The sequence below is a fragment of the Malus sylvestris genome, chromosome 2 (genome assembly GCF_916048215.2).
Source record: "Malus sylvestris chromosome 2, drMalSylv7.2, whole genome shotgun sequence".
NCBI classification, from domain to species: domain Eukaryota; kingdom Viridiplantae; phylum Streptophyta; class Magnoliopsida; order Rosales; family Rosaceae; genus Malus; species Malus sylvestris.
The window spans coordinates 1902744-1927612 of record NC_062261.1 but is presented as its reverse complement, the minus strand read 5'-3'; the positions used below and the strand labels follow the sequence as shown (position 1 = coordinate 1927612).

Here is a 24869-nt window from a genome sequence, read left to right as displayed (position 1 = left end):
GAAGGAAAGAACATTGTTTATGTATTGATATCTCCTACCGAGCCTTCATTGAGTCCCACTAATGCTTACGAATTCAATTTTCAGGGGCGAAGCAAAGTTCATTAAAAAATTATTGACGAGAATATTTGTGAATGGCTCACCAACACTAATGAATTACATGTGGCCAAGCACATAGTTGGAATCAATTCTCGCGTTCAAGATATTATTAGTTATCTTTCAAGTGGTGGATCAAATGATGTTCTCATGGTTGGAATTTCGGGGATGGGTGGATTGGGTAAAACAACAGCTGCCAAAGCCATTTATAACCAAATTCATCCTCAGTTTGAATGCAAAAGTTTCCTTGCCGACGTTCGCGATGCTACAAGTAAACATGATCTGGTTTATTTGCAAAAAAAACTTATTTCTGACATCTTCAAAAAGAAGCATGAAATAAGTTGTGTTGATGAAGGTATCGAGCTGATAAGACAACAATTTTCAAATAGAAAGATACTTGTCATCGTGGACAACATAGATAAAGAGGATCAACTGGATGCAATAGTTGGAGGTCATGATTGGTTTGGTCTTGGAAGTAGAATTATCATAACGACACGAGATGAACGTTTACTACTAAATGTGAACAAAACATTTCGGGCTAAGGAAATGAATGAAGAAGAAGCTCTTGAGCTATTTAGTTGGCATGCCTTTAAAAATAGTTGTCCTAATCAAGGATATCTTGAAGTTTCAGAAAAGATTGTTTCTTACTGTGGAGGTTTACCACTAGCGCTTGAAGTTTTAGGATCTCTTTTGATTAAAAGATCATTGGCAGAGTGGGAATGTCAATTGGAGAAATTGGGAAGATATCCATATGGAAACATTGTAAATCGACTCAGAACAAGCTTTGAAGGGCTAGATACTTTAGAGAAGGCTATATTTCTTGACGTATCTTGTTTCTTTATTGGAGAGGATAAGGACTATGTCACAAAAATATTAGATCGATGCGGATTTTATGGAACAATAGTAATCAGTGTACTCCGTGAACGATGCCTTATAACTGTTGAGCAGAATAAGTTGAATATGCATGATTTGCTTCGAGAAATGGCCAGAGTAATCATTTCTGAAAAATCTCTTGGTCACCCTGGAAAATGGAGTAGGTTGTGGAACCGTCAAGAGACTGCCGAAGTGTTGAGAAATAAATCTGTAAGTACATTCCCAATAAAATTTTGCATAATGCATCCTGCTTGAAAACATATATATAGCCCACGTATGTCTATTATACATTAAACAACATTTATGTGTAATTATAATCACTGTAGGTGATTTTTGTAACATCCCACATCGACCAACGGAGAGGGGGTGATGTGCCTTATATGTACATGCCCACCTCCATATAACACGAGGCCTTGGGTACTCACTGACTTCCGATTCCATTGGAACTCCGAAATTAAGTGAGTTCGAACGAGAGCATTCCTAGGATGGGTGACCCATTGGGAAGTTCCTAATGAATAATAATACATTTAAATATATGCAAATAATTCGTTTCTTACACATGAATATAACCTTTTGTTAACAGGGAACTGAAGAAGTTGAAGGACTTGCTCTAAATTTCCCTTATCCTTGGCTTCGAAGCTCTAGCATGCCTAGTTTTAGTACAGAAGCATTTGCCAATATGAAGAAACTGAGATTCCTTCATCTCAAATACGTTCAGCTCAATGGAGAATACAAACATCTTCCCAAAGAGTTAATATGGTTGTGTTGGGAAGGATGCCCTTTAAAGTCCATACCAGATGACTTTTTTGACCAACCAAGACTAGTTGTTTTAGATATGCAGTACAGCAATCTGGTACAAGTTTGGGAAGGTTATAAGGTACGATCAATTACACATGATGATGTTTTGTTCCTATTTGTTTTTGGATTACCTTTATTTATTTATTTATGACATCTTCCTTTTGGTTATTAATTTCAATTTTCCTTTGGTTTTCTATAACAGTTGCTAGAGAGGTTGAAAATCCTGAATCTTAGTCTTTCCCTATCTCTAATTAAATCACCGGACTTTTCACAAGTCCCAAATCTTGAAGAGTTGATACTGGAAAATTGTAGGAGTTTGTCCGAGATTCACCCCTCCATTGGTCAACTTCAAAAACTTTCTTTGGTGAACCTTAAAGAATGCGAAAAGCTTAGTTCTCTTCCAAGGGATTTCTATAAGTTGAAATCTGTTGAGACTCTTCTTCTTAGTTACTGTTTCGAATTCAGAGAAGTGCATGAGGATTTAGGGGAGATGAAATCATTGAGAATACTTGAAGCAAAGCATACAGCCATAAGACAAATACCATCTTCCACAGTTAGATTGAAGAATCTCACTCTTTTATCCCTAAAAGGTGTGAAATTAGCACATGATGCAATCCCTCAGGATCTTGGGAGTCTAATTTCTTTACAAGTTTTGGATCTTGGAGGGAATAATTTTCATACCCTACCCAGCCTAAGTGGTCTTACAAAGCTTGAAACATTGAGGATAAATGACTGCTTTAATCTTCGTACAATCCCTGATTTACCAACAAATTTGAAATTTCTGTATGCCGATGATTGCCCTGCATTGGAAACAATGCCCAATTTTTCGGAAATGTCAAATATGACAGAGTTGAAGGTAAGTGATTCGCCCAAACTCATTGAGGTTCCAAGCTTGGATAAGTCATTAAAGTTCATGACATTGATTGATATGAGTAACTGCACCAATCTCACAGCTGATTTTGGGAAGAACATCCTACAGGTATCTCACTCTCTATCTCTCATTGCCTTCCTATCGTGCACATGCACACACAAACACACGTTTACATGTATACGTATGTATGTATGTATGTATGTATGTATATGACACTTGCATTGTATATGTAGGGATGGACTTCGTGCGGATTTGGTGGCATTTTACTCTATGGGAATTTTGTACCTGATTGGTTTGACTTTGTCAATGATGACAATAAAGTCAGCATTGTTATTCCCCCGAATGATGATCGTACTTTTGAAGGGCTGACTATGTGCTTCTTGCACAAATATTCACTTGAAAGTAATTTTGAATTTGGCATTACTATTATAAATAATACCAAGCGTACTAAGTTGCAGGCTTACTTAGGCAGCGGATATTGGGATAAGCCTTCAAACTATAATCTTTGGCACATACTTTGGCAAGGACAACTATCGAACGATAAGCTCAAATTGCAAAGTGGGGATAAAGTTGAAGTTCAACTTTCAGCAAACTGTTATGATACGTCATCAATGAGAACAATGGTTAATCTAGTGTGGAACAAACCTATGAAGGAAAATACGCATGATTTGGACCAAGCTAGTTATGTTTTTGACCAACATCCAGCTCGGTTCTATGGGGAGTCATCTGATAATTATGAGCCATCTAATGATTATCATCTCAGAAATTACATTGGTAAGTACTATAGCAGTGCATGATCATGGTCCTCTCAGCAAGCATTCACATTTTTTCTTGTCTTCTAATAGTTTTCCTGCAGTCAGTGACATTGGAGTTCTAAAGGACGAATATCTTCTTACGTGCCTTTCTTTGTCTCGTCATCATTGGAAGCCACAAGGTCCGGCAGTCAGTGACAGAGGAGATCAGATATCCGACCCAATGGACGAAGATTCTCTTACGCGCCTCTCTTTGGCTCTTGATTATTCATCATCTACTTGTTCAGGTAACTTTCAGCTGAACACCTGAGTCTCTTGGCCTTTACCATTTGGAGATAGTGAGACTATTAAGAGTTGAATAGATTGTAGGGCTGTTCATGTTAAGATAAAAATATCCTCCGCAAGACTAAGATATGATGGATTTTTTCAATTACATGGGTAGTACTATAACAGTGCATGATCATGATCCTCTCAACCTTGCGCATTCACGTTTTTCCTTGCCTCCTGGTATTTTTCATGCAGGTTGTCGTATTCAACCTCAAACTCGTCCTGAGAATCTCCCAATACTCTTCCTGCCACAGGGTCCGGCGGTCAGTGACAGAGGAGATCAAATATCTGACCCAATGGACGAAGATCTTCTTACGCGCCTTTCTCGGTCTCTTGATCATTGGAAGCCACAGGGTCCAGCAGTTAGTGACAAAGGAGATCAGATATCCGCCCCAATGGACGAAGATCTTCTTACGCATCTTTCTTTATCTATTCATCATTGGAAGCCACAAGGTCCGACAGTCAGTGATATAGGAGGTCAGATATCCGACCCAATGGACGAAGATCCTCTTACGCTCCTCTCTTTGTCTCTTGATTATTCATCATCTACTTGTTCATGTAACATTAAGTCGGACACCTGAGTCTCTTGGCCTTTACCATTTGGAGATAGTGAGACTGAGAGTTGAATAAATTGTAGGGCTGTTCATGTTCAGTTAAAAAATCTCCTCCGCAAGACTAAGAAATGATGGATTTCTCAATAGAAAATCTCCGAAATTTTCTCCACTTTCAAACATTTTGCCATCATTTGCAATCCGACTCGTGTTCTGAAGCTCAATTTGCAAGGCAGTGTTGAAGTTGAAGTTGATCTAATTTTGGCAGGATCTTATATAATTATGTTTCATTGATTAGAACAAGGGTTACTCTAGTATGGGACAAACCTATGAAGGAAAATATTCAAGATTTTGGACCAAGTGAGTTATGTTTTTGACCTACATCCAGTTCGTCAAACGCCTCTTTTGTTTTTCGCTTTCCCAGTTCGATAATGAAGACAAGTCCATATTTCAAACTTCTTTCAGGCTCCCATGATTGTTTTCAATTAGTTGCTTTGAATTTTGACGATATATTGCATCTAGAAACATTTCAACATTACAACAATCAATATAAGACATTCATCAAAATATTTGACAAATATGACTCAGAATTCGCACAAATACATGCCCTGCTTCCACCACGTATTTCAGGAATTCACTTTTAAGGTTAGAAAATCAACGAAAGCTTTTCATTAATCTCGACTTGCCCTGACATTTTTGGCATAAGGTTTGAATTATCTTTTCCACTACCTTTGCAGTCGATAAACTCGTTTGAATACTAAACTGAACATATTCAAAATCCAAAAAGTGATCAATCAAAGAAATCTCTAACTTATTTAGCCGAGCATTGAACAAGCATCAAGTATCAGAAAGTACCTTAGTTCCTGGAACGACGTCGTCAGGAGTACTCCACAGCTGCTACCTCACTGTGGCCGTCCGTGAGTCCAAGTTTCAAAAGCGGTCGACTACTCGAATTCCTCGAAAATCCTCCACGATGATTTTATCAATCATCTTTCAAGTGGTGGATCAAATGACGTTGTCATGATTGTAATTTGGGGGATGAGCGAGTTGGGTAAAACAACAGCTGCCAAAACCATTTATAATCAAATTCATTTTAAGTTTGAATTCAAAAGTTTCCTTGCCAACGTTTGCAACACTACGTGTAAACATGGTCTGGTTGATTTGCAAGAAAAACTTGTTTCTGACATATGGCATAGAACCTGCATCCATCGACTTCCAGTAGAGGAGGCTTAAATATGGCATAGAACCTGCATCCATCAAATGTTTGCAGACAGACAGATTACATATGAACATTCCCGTAAACAACAGGAAGAAATTAAAAAGGAAGCTTTCGTGAAAACCAAAAAAAAAAAAAACAGCTCAAAAGTTAATGTAAACAGCAACTTACTGTTTACAGGGACATGCACCAAACTCTGCCCGGAGGCCCTCCATCACCTTCTTGATTCTATGGGAAACATCAGCCGGTTGAATGGCCGAAACGGAATATGTGTACCGCCTCCTGCAGCTTTCCCTCTTCCCGTCTACCACCACCATCGCATCTTCATCTTTGTCTGAGCAATTATTCTCCATGCTCTCAGGCTTGTGGTTGCGTCCCATGACAGAAACTCTGCTATTCACATAACCAACAAACTCACCTAATGTTTCAATGGGAATATACGTAAGCTTTGTAGTACAAAGATTAAAGCAAACTGAGCGTTCATCACTGTGAACCATAAGAAACTCATCACTCCACAATGCCACAGGCCTAGAAGAAAATATGTGATATGTTTGTGGGAACACCGTTAGAGTCGTCATCCGTCACCCACATTTCATATAAGTCAGGTTTAGGATATCTATAATTCTGATGATTCTCAAAGAAAAGGGCAAACAGGGCAACTGATTCATTCCGCACAATATGCTTCAAATCAAGGTCACGCACCAGGGGTAATCGTTGGAGCTTTAGATGGTTCGGCATACCATGAAACACCTAGCGACTTGTATCTAAATAAATGATGGCCTTTCTGGACCTTTTGAATATGGCCTTTCTGGACCTTTTGAATAAAAGAGTGAGGAAAAATGATGTCCTGGACACCAACAAGAGAGCAGCTACCGCTTTCCTCGTCACCGATATTATCATCGTCTTTGCATAACTTAAGCAACGTCCTTGCATAACTTAAGCAACAAGAATACTTGTTCAGTTTCCTCCTCCTCCTCCTCCTCATGCTGCCGCTGCACTACTATTGCTTGAAAAAGAGGTTGCGAGTGGTGAGGTGGTTGTTGGCGGAGTTGGAGAGGTGCTTCAATTCAAAACTCGGATTGGTGAAGAGAGCATACCACCATTTAGAGAGTTTTGGGAGGCAATTTGATAGGATGGTAATAGTAATCTTTCTGCATGGAATTGGAAGCTCCAGCCTCCAGATTCCAGTCAGAAGAAAGGTCTGCGAATTGAAGGTTGATGAATTACTGGGGTCATTGTGCTCGTTTTTATAGGCTCTGTTACAACTAAAACCCTAGACAGAAGAAAGGCCTTCTATTTACTTTCACCCGAAAGCTCAATGGACAACTTTATCCCAGCCCACACTTATTCGGCCCTTAAATTCAAATGTTGGCTCTCCCGAATCGATGCCTGTCGCTTGTGCAACTTATCCTATGTCGGGGTTTTCACTTCAAACCCGACATAAAATGAGAAACAAAAATAAAACATCGAGAAGACAAAAGAGGATACCAGAGATACTGAGAAGATTATACTAGTTTGTTGTATTTTTTAATATTTTGAATTTTGATTGTGAAGAAAACAAAATGATATTTTTCATATTTCGAAAAAGTTTTATATATACTAGTCTTGTACCGCTTGTTTACACGTGTTGTAGTTGATTTTTTTTTTGTTTAATTGTATTTTAAGTTTTACTTATTTTGGATATTATTGTTTGTTTTTGAAATATATTTTGGAAAATAATCAACTTAGCCATCCAACCCCACGACTTGGATTATTTCTCTAAATTTTTTGCTTTGAAATATTGATGGAGAAGGTAACTTATATGAAAACTTCACATTTTTTGCCTTTTTCCTCATTATATCATTTTTTAATAGAGATATGTTCGTCATATGAATCTCATCTCTATTATAGAGATGATACAAATGATGATACAATTAGATGAATATATCAATACAAGAAGGGATATGTAGATCTTATTTACTTCTCACAAATCATTTGTTAATTTATGTCTTATCAATTCATTCAATTCGATGAACGTAAATTAAGATAAGATGACATTTAAACAGTAAAAAAGAGAAAATTTTCCACTATCTATATACTAACACGTGGTGTGTTAAGAGCACAACCAAAAATTTCTTCCCCTTGAGCGACGGTGACGACACCAACCATCCCCTCCTTCACTAATCACCACCGTTTCCCCACTCGGACGTGCGACCCCGACGCCGTGAATCCGCCAAACCCCTTCTCGACTGAAACTCACCAAATCATGATTCCCTTATCTTCTCCTTGATTTGATTTGGAATTTTAAGCTGGTTTCTCTCTCACTCTTTCCTGAATTCAAAACCCTAGAGGCTTGAAGTCTAGAACAAAACCGCAAACGCCATCTCCTTCCACCTTAGGTTCAGATTCAGTGGAGAAGAAGACCTCCCAACAACTCAAGGTAAAAAGTAAAAACTTGTTTCTCCACTGTCATAAAAAATTGCACCTTTTTTGTTTTTTTGAATTGTTTGTTTCCCAGATATCCTATATGATTTGTTCTAAACTACCCTGCACTTTGGGATTGTTTTTTTTTTAATGAATAATTTTGGGAGATCGATGAAATCAAAGGCATAAGACTTGTGTTTCGGTATTTCAGTATCATCTGTTCGGCAACACAAGTTACACAACCACAACCACGGCTATTGTTTTAGTCGTGATCTGAACCACTGCAGTGTCATAACAGTGGATACCGCCAGGACAGCCCACGAAGCCTCCTCTTCATCCTCCTCCAAGTCAAAACTTTGGAACTACAACGTCTTCTTGAGCTTCAGAGGCAAAGACACGCGCAAGGGCTTAAAAGACAGGGGATACCAGACTTTTATGGATGACAACGATCTCAAAAGAGGAAAAGAAATGAAAGAGGAACTGTTACTGGCAATCGAAGAGTTGATGCGCACTCGAGTTGGTGTCTTGACGAGCTAGTGAAGATCATGGTGATTACCAAAGGGATGACGCTAATATTTAATTCTCTAGATCGCCCATCTCTCTAAATATATATATATTCGTTCAAAACTCTTTAGATATACATATAGGTAGCTAAATGAAATAAAAGGGCGAAAACTCTTGAACCGAATTTCCAATTGAAAGGTTAATCTATTGTTTGAAGAATCTTGATTTTGATTCGTTTGGTTTAATTTCTTTTGGGTGTTGCTGTTTTTGTATTCCTGGGGCTGGTGGAGCAGTCTTCGAGGCAAGATATTGAGGTACCTGATGAACAAGAGTGGTTGATTTTATTCATTTTAAAAATCACATCGTCTATGAATTCTCCATACAAATGAAATAGAGAATTCATATGCGATGCGACTTTAAAAAGGAATAAAATACTCAATCCATAATGACCAAGAGAGTACCACCCTTGATCATCCGGTGCTGAATACCCTGCTCCGAAAACTACCAGACCAGCCCCTTGGAACACAAAAACACAATAACCAAAAGAAATTAAATCAATCGAACTTCTGCTGGACAGTATTACCAAACAAATCAAAATCAAAATTCTCCAAACAATAGATTAACCCTTCAATTGGAAATTCGACATTCATTGGATCAATTGGAAAGCCATTGTTACATAAGGTATCCATCTCAAGGGTTCAAAGTTCAAACGAATGTCATTCTCATAAGTAAGGTTTTCGCCCTTCTATTTCATTTAGCTACATATATGTATATCTAGAGATATTTGAACAGATAAAAAATATATATCTAGAGAATTAAATATTACCTTCATCCCTTTTGCAATTACCCTGTCCATATGCAGGCCCTGAAATCCATAAGGATTCATCATTTTGCAATTATCCTGTCCATATGCAGGCCCCGGAATCCATAAGGATTGTAATTACCCTGTCCATATGCGCCCTGAATCCATAAGGACATATGGGAGGGGAGGATGGTAATAGTAATATTTCTACGGCGGCTCCAGCCTCTGAATTGAAGGTTGATGAATTACTGGGGCTATCGTGCTGCTTTTATAGGCTTCGTTACAACTAAAACCCTAGACGACGCCGACAGAAGAAAGGCCTTGTATTTACTTTCACCGGAAAATCCAATGGACAACTTATCCCAGCCCACACTAATTCGGCCCTTAAATTCAAATGTTGGCTCTCCAGATGCTGTTGTTTGTACAACTTATCCTATTTCGATATTTTTTACTGCAGTAGTCTTGCACTTAATCAAATGTTGGGTCTCCCGAGCTCAGTCTATGAGTAGAATGAATAAGTAAGTGGTAACACTGAACACACTCTTGATTTCTGTATTCAAGCGATCAAGGCCAAATGAGGTTTAAAACAAGGCTAGTTACCTTGAAAACAAGGTTGCTAGTGACTTCAAAAATGAAGTTCGGTTTTTACTGCGCCGAACACTAATTGGGAACTCTCTCACTTGGCCGATAAGGCTTACAAGATAACCTCTATAAACATGGACTCAATGACTACTCTTTGGAAGAGATTTAATGACGAACTTGAAGTAGCGCTGCGTTGAAGTGATTTGAATGTTGTAGGACGACTTGTATTTATTTATGGGGACATGTAGGCACTGGACGATATTTTGATTTTAATTGTATTATGCCTCTAGCCTTACTCATCCAAACAGTCACCAATCCACGAGCACCACTTCGTGTAATCTGGATTCTCCTTGGATCCTCTTTGTGAAGATCATTGAGATTCATGAATCGTGTCCGTTCATCGTGTATCATGTGGTTAGAAATTATTTTATTTAAAATTGAACTTAAACAGTATCTCAAAAAAAAAAACAAACAAAAAAAAAACACTGATATGTACGATGAACAGACACAATTTACAGATTCTTGGGATCCTCACAAAGAGGATCCGAATAGGATCCTGTTGGCACTTCGTGCACCATCGTGATTATGAGAGTTTTAACAAAAAAACACATGCGATACTGTTCACTTTAACGAAAAATCATATTTTTACATTAAAAAGTCAAACATGATTCTATTCATTTTTACCATTTATTTTGTCCTTATCGTTAAAACTCAAAGTTTTCAAGCTATTTTCATTAGTTTTCCTCCTGATTATTTGTCCTTTATGAAGAATTATGAAGAATTGTTGCAATTGACTACGCATAGTCATATACTTTTATTCCATGCATGCGACACACAAAGACGGAACTGATCGCATTTTTCATGCTCATATACTCTTTCTTCCTCGAGTTTTCACTGGGTCGTGCTCATCTTCGTCATCCTTTCCAGCCGCTTCCTGCAATATAATTGTATCTTTTTCACTTCAAAACCTGACATAAAACGGGAAACAAAAATAACACACCGAGAATACAAAAGAGGATATCAGAGATACTGAGAAGATTCTACTAGTTTGTTGTATTTTTTAAATATTTTGAATTTTCATTGTGAAGAAAACAAAAGAACATTTTTGATATTTCGAAAAGTTTTATATATACTAGATGCCACATGCTTATAAGTGTGGCAATTGGCTTTTTTCTGTTGTTTTAATATTATTTTAAATTTTACTTATTTTGGATATTATTGTTTGTTATTGAAATATATTTTGAAAAATAATCAACTTAACCACTGACCCCCACGGCATGGATTTTTTCTCTAAATTTTTTGCTTTGGAATATGAATGGGAGAGGTAACTTATACGAAAACATCATCCAATTTACCTTTTTCCTATCTCTCTAGTATGGATAGGTGCGTCAAGACATGTGAGTTTCATTTATATAAAGAGATAATACAAATGATGAATCACTATATAGATATATCAATGTAAGAAGGGGTGTGTGGAATCCATTTCCTTCTAACATATCTTTTATTAATTTATGTCTTTTGATCGTCATCAATCATTTCGATTTGACGAGAAGTAAATTAATAAAGTAAATCAAATGTAAAAAATGATAAAACTTTTCACCACCTATATAATTAATAACACATTTATATCCCTTGTGTTAGGATTATAACCAAAAATTTCTCCCCCTTGACGGTCACGACACCAACCATCCCCTCCTTCGCGAATCACCACCTTTTCCCCATTCCGACATGCGACCCCGACGCCGTGAATCGGCCAAACCCCTTCTGGACTGAAACTTACCAAACCTTGATTCCCTGATCTTCTCTTTGATTTGATTTGGAATTTTAAGTTGGTTTCTCTCTCACTCTTTACTGAATTCAAAACCCTAGAGGCTCCAAGTCTAGAATAAAACCGCAAACGCCACCTCATTCTGCCCTGACTCATCAGACCGACCAAAGGTTCAGATTCAATGGAGACGAACACCTCTCAACCACTCAAGGTAAAAAGTAAAAACCTTTTCTCCACCTTCATACAAATTGCAGTTTTTTTTTTTCCCTTTCTTTTTTAATTGTTTCTTATTGATAAGATTAGAAATGAGGATATAAATTAACTGAAATTGAAGGAAAAATAAAAGAAAATCGGTTACAGAGGTTTGGACATGTGAAACGAAGCTACTAAGGTTAAAAGATGCGATTCGGGACATGTGTTCAGGATCGAAGTGGTAGAGGAAGATCTAGAATGATTTTGGAAGAGGCTCTAAGAAAAGATTTAGAGTAATAGGATCTAATAGAAGAAGTGACATATGACCGAGCGCAATGACGATCTAGCATTCATATAGCCGACCCAAAAAAAAGCTTTGTTATTGTTGTTGTTTGTTTCCCAATATATTACATGACTTGTTAAATTACCCAGCAACACTCTTTGGGATTGTCTTTTTGTTTTTTTAATGAATGATTTTGGTAGAATCATGAAATCGAACGCCTAAGATTACCCAGCAACACTCTTAGGGATTATGTTTATGATTTTTTGCTTTTAAAGTTTTTTGGCTAATAAGAATGTATTTCTCTCTTCTTTTCTGTATATGCAAGGATGATGGGCACAGCTGGGCCATGCTGCAGGACCGAATCAGTAATTTACCACCCGAAATCCTTGTCTGTATAGTATCACTCTTGCCGCTAAAGGAAGCAGCAGCTACTAGTATTCTTTCAAGGCGATGGCGCCATGTATGGGCATCTACTACGACTCTCAGTTTTGACGCTGTTAACTTTGATGTTGGCGATGGTACTATCACCACTACTATACAACGCTTCTTGAAGCTCGAGAAACAAGCGAGAGACCAGGAAAGCCGCCTCTACGTCAATTGGGTCGATCACATTCTGGGCCAACATAGAGGCCAATGCATTGAACGCTTCGGGGTTTGCTTTTTTCTGCAAAGCGACTTTGCAGGTTCCATTGCCAAATGGATCCAATTTGCAATGGAAAAGAGGGTTCAAATACTTGAGTTGGAGCTTTGGACAGACTCAATAGCTTGCCTTGATGATGACTACACATTTCCCCACAAGCTACTATTGGGTCCGGAAAAGCAGAAGGGCCTGTTTTCTAACCTTCCAAGCCTACGCCCTTGTGGATACAGTATTGCTCCTTTCAAGTCCCTCAGAGTTGTTCGCTTTAAACATGTTGGTGTGACTGGCGATGCTGTTGAGTTCTGTTGTCCAACTGTCCAGTTCTAGAACGTTTGTCGCTGAGTTTTGCCAAAGATTTAGGCAAGCTAAGAGTGATAGGTCCCTCCATCGCGTTGAAATATTTAGAGATAACGTATTGCCTTGATCTCAGGTTCATTGAGATCTCTGGTGCAAACATTGTCTCCTTTATTTATTGTGGACCGATAAGAGATTTGAGTTTGAATAATGTGCCCCTGCTGGTTGAGGTATCCATTTACAAGTGGGGCACTTTTGCTGAATTCATAAGGCTTGCGTTCAGTCAACTCTCATGCTGTCTTTCTCATTTAGAGACCCTGAAGCTGGATATCAGGAAAGCGGTTAGCATACTTATCCCATGTTATTTGGTTGAGATCAAGTATTGTCGCGTCCCTTACTCAGTTGTTGTTGGCTTTCAGGTCTACAATCAGAATCATGCGTTTCCCGCGTTATCAAATCTAAAGCATTTGGAATTATTAGTGGATGCCGACTACTGTCTGTCCCTTGGTCACTTAGCTTCTTTCATGAAGGCAGCTCCTGACTTGCGCAGCCTTGTTTTGGGGGTATGTATGTATTGTATGCCTTTGTTATTGATAGGCTACCAAATAAAAGTTGATATATGTATGAATGTTTTTGTGCGTTCATATCCTCTCATCTCACTGTTACCTGTATTCTCGAAGAACCAAAAGAATGAACAACGGGGTTTGTATTGAATCTGGTTTTGTTTGCTTTCCTTGTTGCAGTTGGAATTTGGAACCTCCAACGAGGACATGGCAATACTAGAGAAAGTTTCCAAACAACCCCATCACTGCCTCAAGGTAGGTGGTAGAAATAGCAGGGTATCGGGGTCACAGGTGTTGCGTAAAGCATGTCAGGTACTTGGTGAAGAATGTTGTTGCACTAGAGAAGATTGTTATAATTCCTGTCCGGTTTTGGTGTTGGCCTACGGGAATCGAGATCAATTACCTACTGGAGAACGAGGAAGCGAATGCAAGAGATCATGCCATCCAACACCTCAAGAAAAAAGTGCCTGCTAGTGTAGAATTTGTGTGCCTGTAGGAGTGCAGCGCCGCAGTGCTTTTTGTTAAATGATAGATTTTATTAGATTAGATGTTAGGTTAGTTACCGATAGAGAACCCGCAACGTATTGCTTATATTATTAAATATTATCTACAGTTTGTATTATTGTCAACTCTGAGCCATTGACTTACTTTTGTTTACTCGGATCATAGGTCCAAACAAGATCAAATTTTTATCCCAGCCCACATTAATTCGGCCCTTAAATTCAAAGGCCCAATGGACAACTTATCCTAGCCCACATTAATTCGGCCCTTAAATTCAAATATTGGGACTCCCGATGCTGATTTAATCAAACCTTTTACTTCCCGCACATCATTATGTCAAAGTTTAAGTGTTTTAAGGTTCGGTTCGATTTCAGGGTTTATATTGTCAGAGGACGATGGAGTTGTCCGAAGTTGTGCGACGGATGCTCACAATTACCAATCTTGTTGGGGGCAGGTGTGCACATTTAAGGCTAGTTTGGTATTGCTGTGTTTTTAAAAAAAACTACATCTATTGTGCTGTGAGAATAAACAGTTGTAAAATAAAGTTGTTAAGAGTTTGGTAAACTTTTTTTTTTTTGTAAACGTGCTTTTAATAAAAGAAGTAGTGTCTGAATATTTGGTAAACTTTTTTTTTTAGTTATGGAGTCCAACACGTACAGTTTCGGGACTCCCACACCCACCATCCCTTGATCTAGGAAATTTTTATCTTCATTCACTACTGCCATATCGGTGGAAAATAAACATATCCCACAATTTATATAACAATACGTGATGTACCACCTTGTGTGACTGTCATCCTAAAAAATCTCTCCTGTCAAACTCCCCCATTCAACTCCACGTGTAACTGAACCTCCATAATTAATGGTGGATTTGGATCCTCTCCTGAGCTTATGGAGAGGATCCTCCTGACCAAGACACGTGAACCGTTAGATGAAAATCCAACGGCTACAAACATAAGGTCTCTTTAAAGTTATAATAATTATAGCCGTTAAATTTTCATCTAACGGTCCACGTGTTTTGGTCAGAATGATCCTCTCCTTAAGCTCAGGAGAGGTTCCAAATCCATTAATGGTGAGCCTGGGCCTCATTGTTAATGCTTGAAAAAGAAATGCTAGCACGCGAACTCCCCCATTCCTCCATAATTAAGGAACAGATCCGGAGAGGATCTGTTCCACCTGAACCCGGGAATCAATAGATCCTAACCCTTCAAATTTCATTCAACGGTCAAGAACTGTTATACTTTTTAAAACCTTCTCTTCTTTTATCCGTTGGATGAAATTTGGGGGTCGTGATCTTTTAATGGCGAGTCTGGACCTCATTGTTAATTTAATTAAAAAAATACCATTAAAAATAATTTTATTCTCTCTCTCACCTTCCCCCTTCCTCGATAAATCCAAGAACACCAAAGTACTTTTCCCGCCAACTTCTACCCCCACATTTCAGTCCTCCCTGCGGCTATGAAATTGAAAAAGATGGCTTCCAAGTTACAAAAATCCCTTGAAAATTCTCGACCACCCACGATCTGGATTCTGAATTGGAAAATTTCTCGGGCGAACTTACGATTTGAGTGCAGGTCTCTTTCTGTCTCCTAAATTTGCTACTTCTGTGATGGGTTTTTCTACAGGAATATGTTAAAGTGATTTTTTTGTTTGTTTGTTGCAACTTGCAAGTTGAAGAAGGAGATAATATTTTTTTTTTCAATTTCAGAGTTTTGTTTCTTCCTCTCTCATAATATTGTTTGTTTTCCAACGTCCTGTGACGTGTCGGACGGCTTTTCACCGTCAAGCATCATTTTAATATTCTTCTGGGTCGTGGCATCATTTTAATAGTCTGTCGCTCTTCTTCTCTCTTTCCTTGCACCTTCCCGTTCGGCAGTCTGTCGCTTTTCAGGTCAACACGCCAACGCAAACACAACTATTGCTATTTTTTCAGTCTGTGATCTGATTCTGAACCACTGCTGAGCCATAACGGTGGATAACGCCATGACAGCCCACGAAGCCTCCTCTTCGTCCTCCTCCAAGTCCAAACTCTGGAAGTACGACGTATTCTTGAGCTTCAGGGGTGAAGACACGCGCTATGGTTTCACGAGCCACCTCCACGCGGCATTAAAAGACAGAGGGTACCAGGTCTTTTTTGATGAGGACGATCTACCAAGAGGGGAAGAAATAAAAGAGCAACTGGTTCGTGCAATCGAAGAGTCGAGGATCTCTGTCATTATCTTCTCAAAGATGTATGCGGATTCGAGTTGGTGTCTTGACGAGCTGGTGAAGCTCATGGAGTGCAGATACAAACTGGGGCGACATGTTTTGCCAATATTTTATCACGTTGATCCTTCACATGTCAGGAAGCAGGACGGAGATTTAGCTGAAGCATTTAAGAAGCACGAAAAGGACATCCGTGAAGAAAAAGATGACAAGAAACGTGAAGCTAAACAAGAAAGGCTAAAGCTGTGGAGAGAGGCTCTCACAAAAGCTGCAAATTTGTCTGGCCACCATCTTAAAATCGCTAACAATGGGTAATCATTCAGCTGCTTTCAAGATTTAAGTTGTATTACTCTAATTAACATGCTTAATTAATACACCTTAATCTCTCACGTTGATCCTTCACAGAAGCTGCAATTTTTAGTGAATGACTTAATCTCTCAATTAATTGACATGCTTAATTAACATTCTACATAATCTAAACGTTCATTCACATGCTTAATGAATACACCTTAATCTCTCATAAGTAACCTAAACCGTAATTGGAGTTTAATTCATACGCCTAACTTTTATTTATCAATGAATTCTTTTATTCAACTTCGTTATAAAATCACATACTAGCTAGTAGCTAGTTAATATATATATATATATATATATATATATATATATATATATATATATATTATATGAAGGGAAGAAGGAAAGAAAATTGTTTATGTACTGATATCTCCTGCCGAGCCTTCATTGAGTCCCACTAATGCTTACGAATTCAATTTTCAGGTGCGAAGCAGAGTTCATTAAAAAAATTATTGACGAGAATATTTGTGAATGGCTCACCAACACTTATGAATTACATGTGGCCAAGCACATAGTTGGAATCAATTCACGCATTCAAGATATTATCAGTTATCTTTCAAGTGGTGGATCAAATGATGTTCTCATGGTTGGAATTTGGGGGATGGGTGGATTGGGTAAAACAACAGCTGCCAAAGCCATTTATAACCAAATTCATCCTCAATTTGAATTCAAAAGTTTCCTTGCCGACATTCGCGATGATACAAGTAAACATGATCTGGTTCATGTGCAAAAGAAACTTATTTCTCACATCTTGAAAAAGAAGCGTGAAATAAGCTGTGTTGACGATGGTATCGGCCTGATAAAACAACAATTTCAACATAGAAAGATACTTGTCATCGTGGACAACATAGATAAAAAGGAACAACTGGATGCAATAGTTGGAAGTCATGATTGGTTTGGTCCTGGAAGTAGAATTATCATAACGACACGAGATGAACGTCTACTACTAAATGTGAACAAAACATTTCAGGCTAAGAAAATGAATGAAGAAGAAGCTCTTGAGCTATTTAGTTGGCATGCCTTTAAAAATAGTTGTCCTGATCAAGGATATCTTGAAGTTTCAGAAAAGGTTGGTTCTTACTGTGGAGGTTTACCACTAGCGCTTGAAGTTTTGGGATCTCTTTTGATTAAAAGATCGTTGGCAGAGTGGGAAAGCCAATTGGAGGAATTGGGAAGATATCCAGATGAAAACATTGTAAATCGACTCAGAATAAGCTTTGACGGGCTACGTCGTTCAGAGAAGGCTATATTTCTTGACATATCTTGTTTCTTTATTGGAGAGGACAAGGACTATGTCGCAAAAAGATTAGATGGATGCGGATTTTCTGCAACAATAGGAATCAGTGTCCTCCGTGAACGATGTCTTATAACTGTTGAGCAGAATAAGTTGAATATGCATGATTTGCTGCGAGAAATGGCCAGAGTAATCATTTCTGAAAAATCTCTTGATCACCCTGGAAAATGGAGTAGGTTGTGGAACCATCAAGAGGCCGCCAAAGTCTTGAGAAATAAATCTGTAAGTACATTCCCAATAAAATTTTGCATAATGCATCCTGCTTGAAAACATATATGTAACCCACGTATGTCTATTATACACTAAACAACATTTAAGTGTAAATATAATCACCGTAGGTGATTTTGCCTAATGAATAATAATACATGTAAATATACGCAAATAATCCGTTTCTTACACATGAATATAACCTTTTGTTAACAGGGAACTGAAGAAGTTGAAGGACTTGCTCTAAATTTCCCTGATCCTTGGCACCAAACTATTATGCCTAGTTTGAGTACAGAAGCATTTGCCAATATGAAGAAACTGAGATTCCTTCATCTCAGATATGTTCAGCTCAATGGAGAATACAAACATCTTCCCAAAGAGTTAATATGGTTGTGTTGGGAAAGATGCCTTTTAAAGTCCATACCAAATGACTTTTTCGATCAACCAAGACTAGTTGTTTTAGATATGCAGTGGAGCAGCCTGGTACAAGTTTGGGAGGGTTATAAGGTACGATCAATTACACATGATGATGTTCTGTTTCTATTTGTTTTTGGATTTCCTTTTTTTTATTATGACATCTTCCTTTTGGATATTAATTTCAATTTTCCTTTGGCTTTCTGTAACAGTTGCTAGAGAGGTTGAAAATCCTGAATCTCAGTCATTCCTACTCTCTAATTAAATCACCGGACTTTTCAGAAGTCCCAAATCTTGAAGAGTTGATACTGGAAGATTGTAAGGGTCTGTCTGAGATTCACCCCTCCATCGGTCAACTTCAAAAACTTTCTTTGGTGAACCTTAAAGCTTGCGATAACCTTAGTTCTCTTCCAAGGGATTTCTACAAGTTGAAATCTGTTGAGACTCTTCTCCTTAATGACTGTTTAGAATTCAAAGAACTGCATGAGGATTTAGGGGAGATGAAATCATTGAGAATACTTGAAGCAGAGTTTACAGCCATAAGACAAATACCATCTTCCACAGTTAGATTGAAGAATCTCACTTATCTATCCCTAAAAGGTGTGGAATTAGCACATGATGCAATCCCTCATGATCTTGGGAGTCTAATTTCTTTACAAGTTTTGGATCTTCAAGAGAATGATTTTCATACCCTACCCAGCCTTAGTGGTCTTACAAAGCTTGAAACATTGTGGTTAAATGACTGCTTTAACCTTCGTACAATCCCTGATTTACCAACAAATTTGAAATTTCTGTATGCCGATGATTGCCGTGCATTGGAAACAATGCCCAATTTTTCGGAAATGTCAAAGATGACAGAGTTGAGTGTAAAAGATTCGCACAAACTCACTGAGATTCCAGGCTTGGATAAGTCATTAAACTTCATGACATTGATTGATATGAGTAATTGCACCAATCTCACAGCTGATTTTAGGAAGAACATCCTACAGGTATCTCACACTCTCTCTCTCATTGCCTTCCTATCATGCACATGCACACACAAACGCACGTTTACATGTGTATGTATGTATGACACTTGCATTTTATATGTAGGGATGGACTTCGTGCGGATTTGGTGGCGTTTCACTCTCTGGGAATTTTGTTCCTGATTGGTTTGAGTTTGTTAACCATAGCAATACAGTCAGTTTTGATATTCCCCCGAATGATGGTCGTACTTTTGAAGGGCTGACTCTGTGCTTCTTGATAAAACCTGTAATTAGAGGTGAACTTGGCATTACTGTTATAAATAATACCAAGCGTAGAAAGTTGCAGGCTTACTTAAGCAGCGAATATTTGGATACGCCTAGACTTTGGCGAGGACTACTTTGGCAAGGACAACTATCGAACGATAAGCTCAAATTGCAAAGTGGGGATAAAGTTGAAGTTCAACTTTCAGCACCATCAATGAGAACAATGGTTAATCTAGTGTGGAACAAACCTATGAAGGAAAATACGCATGATTTGGACCAAGCTAGTTATGTTTTTGACCAACATCCAGCTCGGTTCTATGAGGAGTCATGTGATAATTCTGAGCCATCTAATGATTATGATCTCAGTAAGTACATCGGTAGTACTATAGCAGTGCATGATCATGGTCCTCTCAGCCTTGCGCATTCACATTTTTCCTTGTCTTCTAATACTTTTCCTGCAGGCCATCATATTCAGCCTCAAACCCGTTCTTAGAATCTCTCAGTACTCTTCCAGGCTCCAGCCACAGGGTTCGGCAGTCAATGACAGAGGAGATCAGATAGCCGACCCAATGGAGGAAGATTTTCTTACGCGCCTTTCTCGGTCTCTTGATCATTGGAAGCCACAGGGTCCAGCAGTCAGTGAGAGGAGATCAGATATCCGACCCAATGGACGAAGATCCTCTTACGCGCCTCTCTTTGTCTCTTGGTTATTCATCATCTACTTGTTCAGGTAACATTCAGCCGGACACCTGAGTCTCTTGGCCTTTACCATTTGGAGATAGTGAGACTATGAGAGTTGAATAGATTGTAGGGCTGTTCATGTTAAGATAAAAATATCCTCCGCATGACTAAGAAATGATGGATTCTTTCAGGCTCCTATGATTGTTTTCAATTAGTTGCTTTGAATTTTGAAGATATATTGCATCTAGAAACATTTCAACATTACAACAATCAATATAAGACATTCATCAAAATACTTGACAAATACTACTCAGAATTCGCACAAATACTTGCCCTGCTTCCACCACGTATTTCAGGAATTCACTTTTAAGGTTAGAAAATCAACGAAAGCTTTTCATTAATCTCGACTTGCCATGACATATTTGGCATAAGGTTTGAATTATCTTTTCCACTACCTTTGCAGTCGATGAACTCGTTTGAATACTAAACTGAACATATTCAAAATCCAAAAAGTGATCAATCAAAGAAATCTCTAACTGATTTAGCTGAGCATTGAGCAAGCATCAAGTATCAGAAAGTACCTTAGTTCCAGGAACAACGTCGTCAGGAGTACTCCACAGCTGCTACCTCACTGTGGCCGTCCGTGAGACCAAGTTTCAAAAGCAGTCGACTACTCAAATACCTCGAAAATCCTCCACGATGATTTTATCAGTCATCTTTCTAAGTGGTGGATCAAATGACGTTGTCATGATTGTAATTTGGGGGATGAGCGAGTTGGGTAAAACAACAGCTGCCAAAAACATTTATAATCAAAAGTTTCCTTGCCAACGTTAGCGACACTACGTGTAAACATGGTCTGGTTGATTTGCAAGAAAAACTTGTTTCTGACATTTTGAAATAGAATTTTCAAATAAGCAGTGTTGATGGAGAGATCAGTCTGGTAAAACATCAATAGCGCAGGGTTAAGCTAGTAATGCCCTCATCCATCCAGAGCATTAACCAGTTCTCGAGCTTTTTTTCCTCTTCTTCTTCCATCGAATTCCCGTAGAGGAGGCTTAATATGGCATAGAACCTGCACCCATCAAATGTTGCAGACAGACAGATTACATATGAACATTCCCGTAAACAACAGGAAGAAATTAAAAAGGAAGCTTTCGTGAAAACAAAAAAAATAAAAAACAGCTCAAAAGTTAATGTAAACAGCAACTTACTGTTTACAGGGACATGCACCAAACTCTGCCCGGAGGCCCTCCATCACCTTCTTGATTCTATGGGAAACATCAGCCGGTTGAATGGCCGAAACGGAATATGTGTACTGCCTCCTGCAGCTTTCCCTCTTCCCGTCTACCACCACCATCGCATTTTCATCTTTGTCTGAGCAATTATTCTCCATGCTCTCAGGCTTGTGGTTGCGTCCCATGACAGAAACTCTGCCATTCACATAACCAACAAACTCACCTAATGTTTCAATGGGAATATACGTAAGCTTTGTAGTACAAAGATTAAAGCAAACTGAGCGTTCATCACTGTGAACCATAAGAAACTCATCACTCCACAATGCCACAGGCCTAGAAGAAAATATGTGATATGTTTGTGGGAACATCTCGGGAGGGCACTCTGTGCGCTCATCAATAGTTAACTGTTTTGTCCAAGCACCGTTAGAGTCGTCATCCGTCACCCACATTTCATATAAGTCAGGTTTAGGATATCTATAATTCTGATGATTCTCAAAGAAAAGAGCAAACAGGGCAACTGATTCATTCCGCACAATATGCTTCAAATCAAGGTCACGCCCCAGGGGTAATCGTTGGAGCTCAGATGGTTCGGCATACCATGAAATACCTAGCAACTTGTATCGAAATAAATGATGGCCTTTCTGGACCTTTTGAATAAAAGAGTGAGGAAAAATGATGTCCTGGACACCAACAAGAGAGCAGCTACTGCTTTCCTCATCACCGATATTATCATCGTCTTTGCATAACGTAAGCAACGTCCTTGCATAACTTAAGCAACAAGAATACTTGTTCAGTTTCCTCCTCCTCATGCTGCCGCTGCACTACTATCACTTGAAAAGGAGGTTGCGAGTGGTGAGGTGGTTGTTGGCGGAGTTGGAGAGGTGCTTCAATTCAAAACTCGGATTGGTGAAGAGAGCATATCACCATTTAGAGAGTTTTGGGAGGCAATTTGATAGGATTTCCACCAACATATCTTGTCCCATTCTCATTTTGCTGCTGCAACACTACTATCTCTCTCTCTACATCAGTCGACACACGAGCAAAAAATGAAATTAACAATCTAATCTGTAACCCTATTATGAATCAATCAAAAACAAAATTAACAATAAACAAAAACTTTTGTATCAATTGCCTAACAAATTATGAAAATATAATTTCCTTCCGGAAGAAAAGAAGAACGCGAAAAACTGATTTAGATATGTGATTAAAACTTGGATTAATTTGGGGAATCAACACTTAGTGGGAAAAGGCTTTGTTGTTGTTGTTGTTGTTTTGTAAGGTTTAATCATCATATAAGCTATCTGATTAAGACTAGAAGGTAAGAGTTTATTATTAATTGTTAGAGAAACTACCTGAGATGAAAGATTTGCATCATATATCCGAGATCTAATCTCACACTCCAAATTTAGACGAGTTGCAAAATTTAAGATTTGCATCATAAATCCGAGCACAAAGGCGATATTTGAGATCCAAATTCGAACATCATGAAATAAATTTCAAAAGAGGCATTGAAATCGAAACTGAAATTAAATAGAATTGAGAGTTTGATTGATACCCGGCTTTCGAACCCTGTCACCAGCAACAAAACCCTGAAACCCAAGAACACAAAAACAAAGTTAAACAGCAAAAAGTACCGAAATTTAGCGTAATTTTCGTGTTTCTTATCTTCTTCGCGAAATTTCACCGAGAGGAGTGGTACGGCGGCCACTTCAGAGCTCTGTCCCCAGTGAGTTTGCCAGCGCCGGGGTCGATTTTCCGACGAGTTTGCCAACATCATGAATTAAATATTACCGTCATCCCCTTGGTAATCACCCTGTCCATATGCAGGCCTTAAATCAGAAGGCCTTAAATCAGAAGGGCATATGAATTAAATATTACCGTCATCACCTTGGTAATCACCCTGTCCATATGCAGACCCTGAATCCAGAAGGACACCTGTCCATATGCAGACCCTGAATCCAGAAGGACATATGGGACAGGGCGATCACCAAGAGGAGGATGGTAATAGTAATCTTTCTGCATGGAAGCTCCAGCCTCCGGATTGGGGTCTGCGAATTGAAGGTTGATGAATTACTGGGGATATTGTGCTCCATCTTATAGGTTCTGCTACAACTAAAACCCTAGACAGAAGAAAGCCCTTCTATTTACTTTCACCCGAAAGCCCAATGGACAACTTATCCCAGCCCACACTAATTCGGCCCTTAAATTCAAATGTTGGCTCTCCCGAGCTCTGTCTGCGGGTAGAATGAATAAGTAAGTAGAAGGCCTTCCTGCAATATACTTGTACCTTTTTCACTTCAAAACCCGACATAAAACGGGAAACAAAAATAAAACACCAAGAAGACAAAAGAGGATACCAGAGATACTGAGAAGATTCTACTAGTTTGTTATATTTTTTCAATATTTTGAATATTGATTGTGAAGAAAACAAAGAGACATTTTTTATATCTTTTATCTTTTTTCTCATTATATTGTTTTTTTAATACAGATATGTGCGTCATGTGGATTTCATCTCTATTAAAGATATGATACAAATGATAATACTATTAAAATTTTAAAATGTTAGTGACACACCCCGACTGAGATCAAGGCATGCTGGCCGTCACGTGAGAGTGACGTAGTCATGTGCACAGTGCGGAAGTAATAAAGATATCAATACATGAATAAATAAATAAATAACTGAAATACTAGAGTGCACTACTAAACAGGGAGTAATAGGAGTTAGTTACAACAGTAAACACTCCTAATTAGAGCATAAAGTCTAAGTGCAGTCCAGTAGGACGAGTACTAATTATACAGTACCAGGATTGTCCTACTAGATATATAGATAAGTCAGAACTGCCGACGCCCTCGAGCCACCAACAACAACTTACTTAAAACCTGGAAGGGCGCAAAACAGAAAACGTGAGTGGGCAAAACAAATGTTTTACAAAACCATTTCACTTATCAACATATCTAACCCCTCGCTGTAAAACATGTATAATTTTCCCAGAATTAAGATATAAGCATATACATATATATCCGAAATCATAACTATTCAATTCATGCTTCACATAATCATATTCATATGTATATAAACCATGCCAAGATATAACAGAGTAAGCAATTCAGGTAAGAATGAATTCATAGAAATATGACATGATAGCCGGAACCCCTGTGGTAGTCTGTACGGCTGAATTCATAGCTCAAACTAAATCTAGCCGGAATCACTTCTATGACCTATACGGCAATACACTGC

General features: G+C 38.5%; 2 protein-coding genes, 1 long non-coding RNA gene and 3 pseudogenes across 3 annotated transcripts in view; 4 read left to right on the top strand and 2 right to left on the bottom strand.

The window, feature by feature from the left end:
* LOC126592363 (uncharacterized) overlaps positions 1–24869 on the top strand; it is a 212057-nt gene that overhangs the window by 114521 nt on the left and 72667 nt on the right. Inside the window, exons 10-12 of the mRNA XM_050258055.1 lie at positions 16995–18087; positions 18289–18579; positions 18699–19475. Coding sequence (XP_050114012.1) covers positions 16995–18087; positions 18289–18579; positions 18699–19475 — 2161 coding nt within the window. The remainder of the gene's footprint in view (positions 1–16994; positions 18088–18288; positions 18580–18698; positions 19476–24869) is intronic.
* LOC126592446 (uncharacterized) overlaps positions 5251–24869 on the bottom strand; it is a 94901-nt pseudogene continuing 75282 nt past the window's right edge.
* On the top strand, positions 7763–9745 carry LOC126592542 (uncharacterized). Its single transcript, XR_007612676.1, has 2 exons — positions 7763–7900; positions 8096–9745. It is a non-coding gene; the product is annotated as an uncharacterized LOC126592542 (long non-coding RNA).
* Positions 11431–14141, top strand: LOC126592425 (F-box/FBD/LRR-repeat protein At5g22700-like; annotated as a pseudogene).
* Positions 19843–20702, top strand: LOC126592490 (uncharacterized). Its single transcript, XM_050258179.1, has 2 exons — positions 19843–20080; positions 20177–20702. The coding sequence occupies exons 1-2, from the start codon at positions 19982–19984 to the stop codon at positions 20447–20449; spliced, it is 372 nt and encodes a 123-aa protein (XP_050114136.1). The 5' UTR covers positions 19843–19981; the 3' UTR covers positions 20450–20702.
* Positions 20598–23708, bottom strand: LOC126592434 (uncharacterized; annotated as a pseudogene).

What these genes read in the sequence shown, in the direction of transcription:
- LOC126592490 (XM_050258179.1), top strand. Translation starts at nt 19,982, where the DNA reads ATGATTTGGACCAAGCTAGTTATGTTTTTGACCAACATCCAGCTCGGT. An exon ending in ATCTAATGATTATGATCTCA is followed by an intron (nt 20,081 to 20,176) that starts GTAAGTACATCG and finishes CTTTTCCTGCAG; the next exon opens with GCCATCATATTCAGCCTCAA.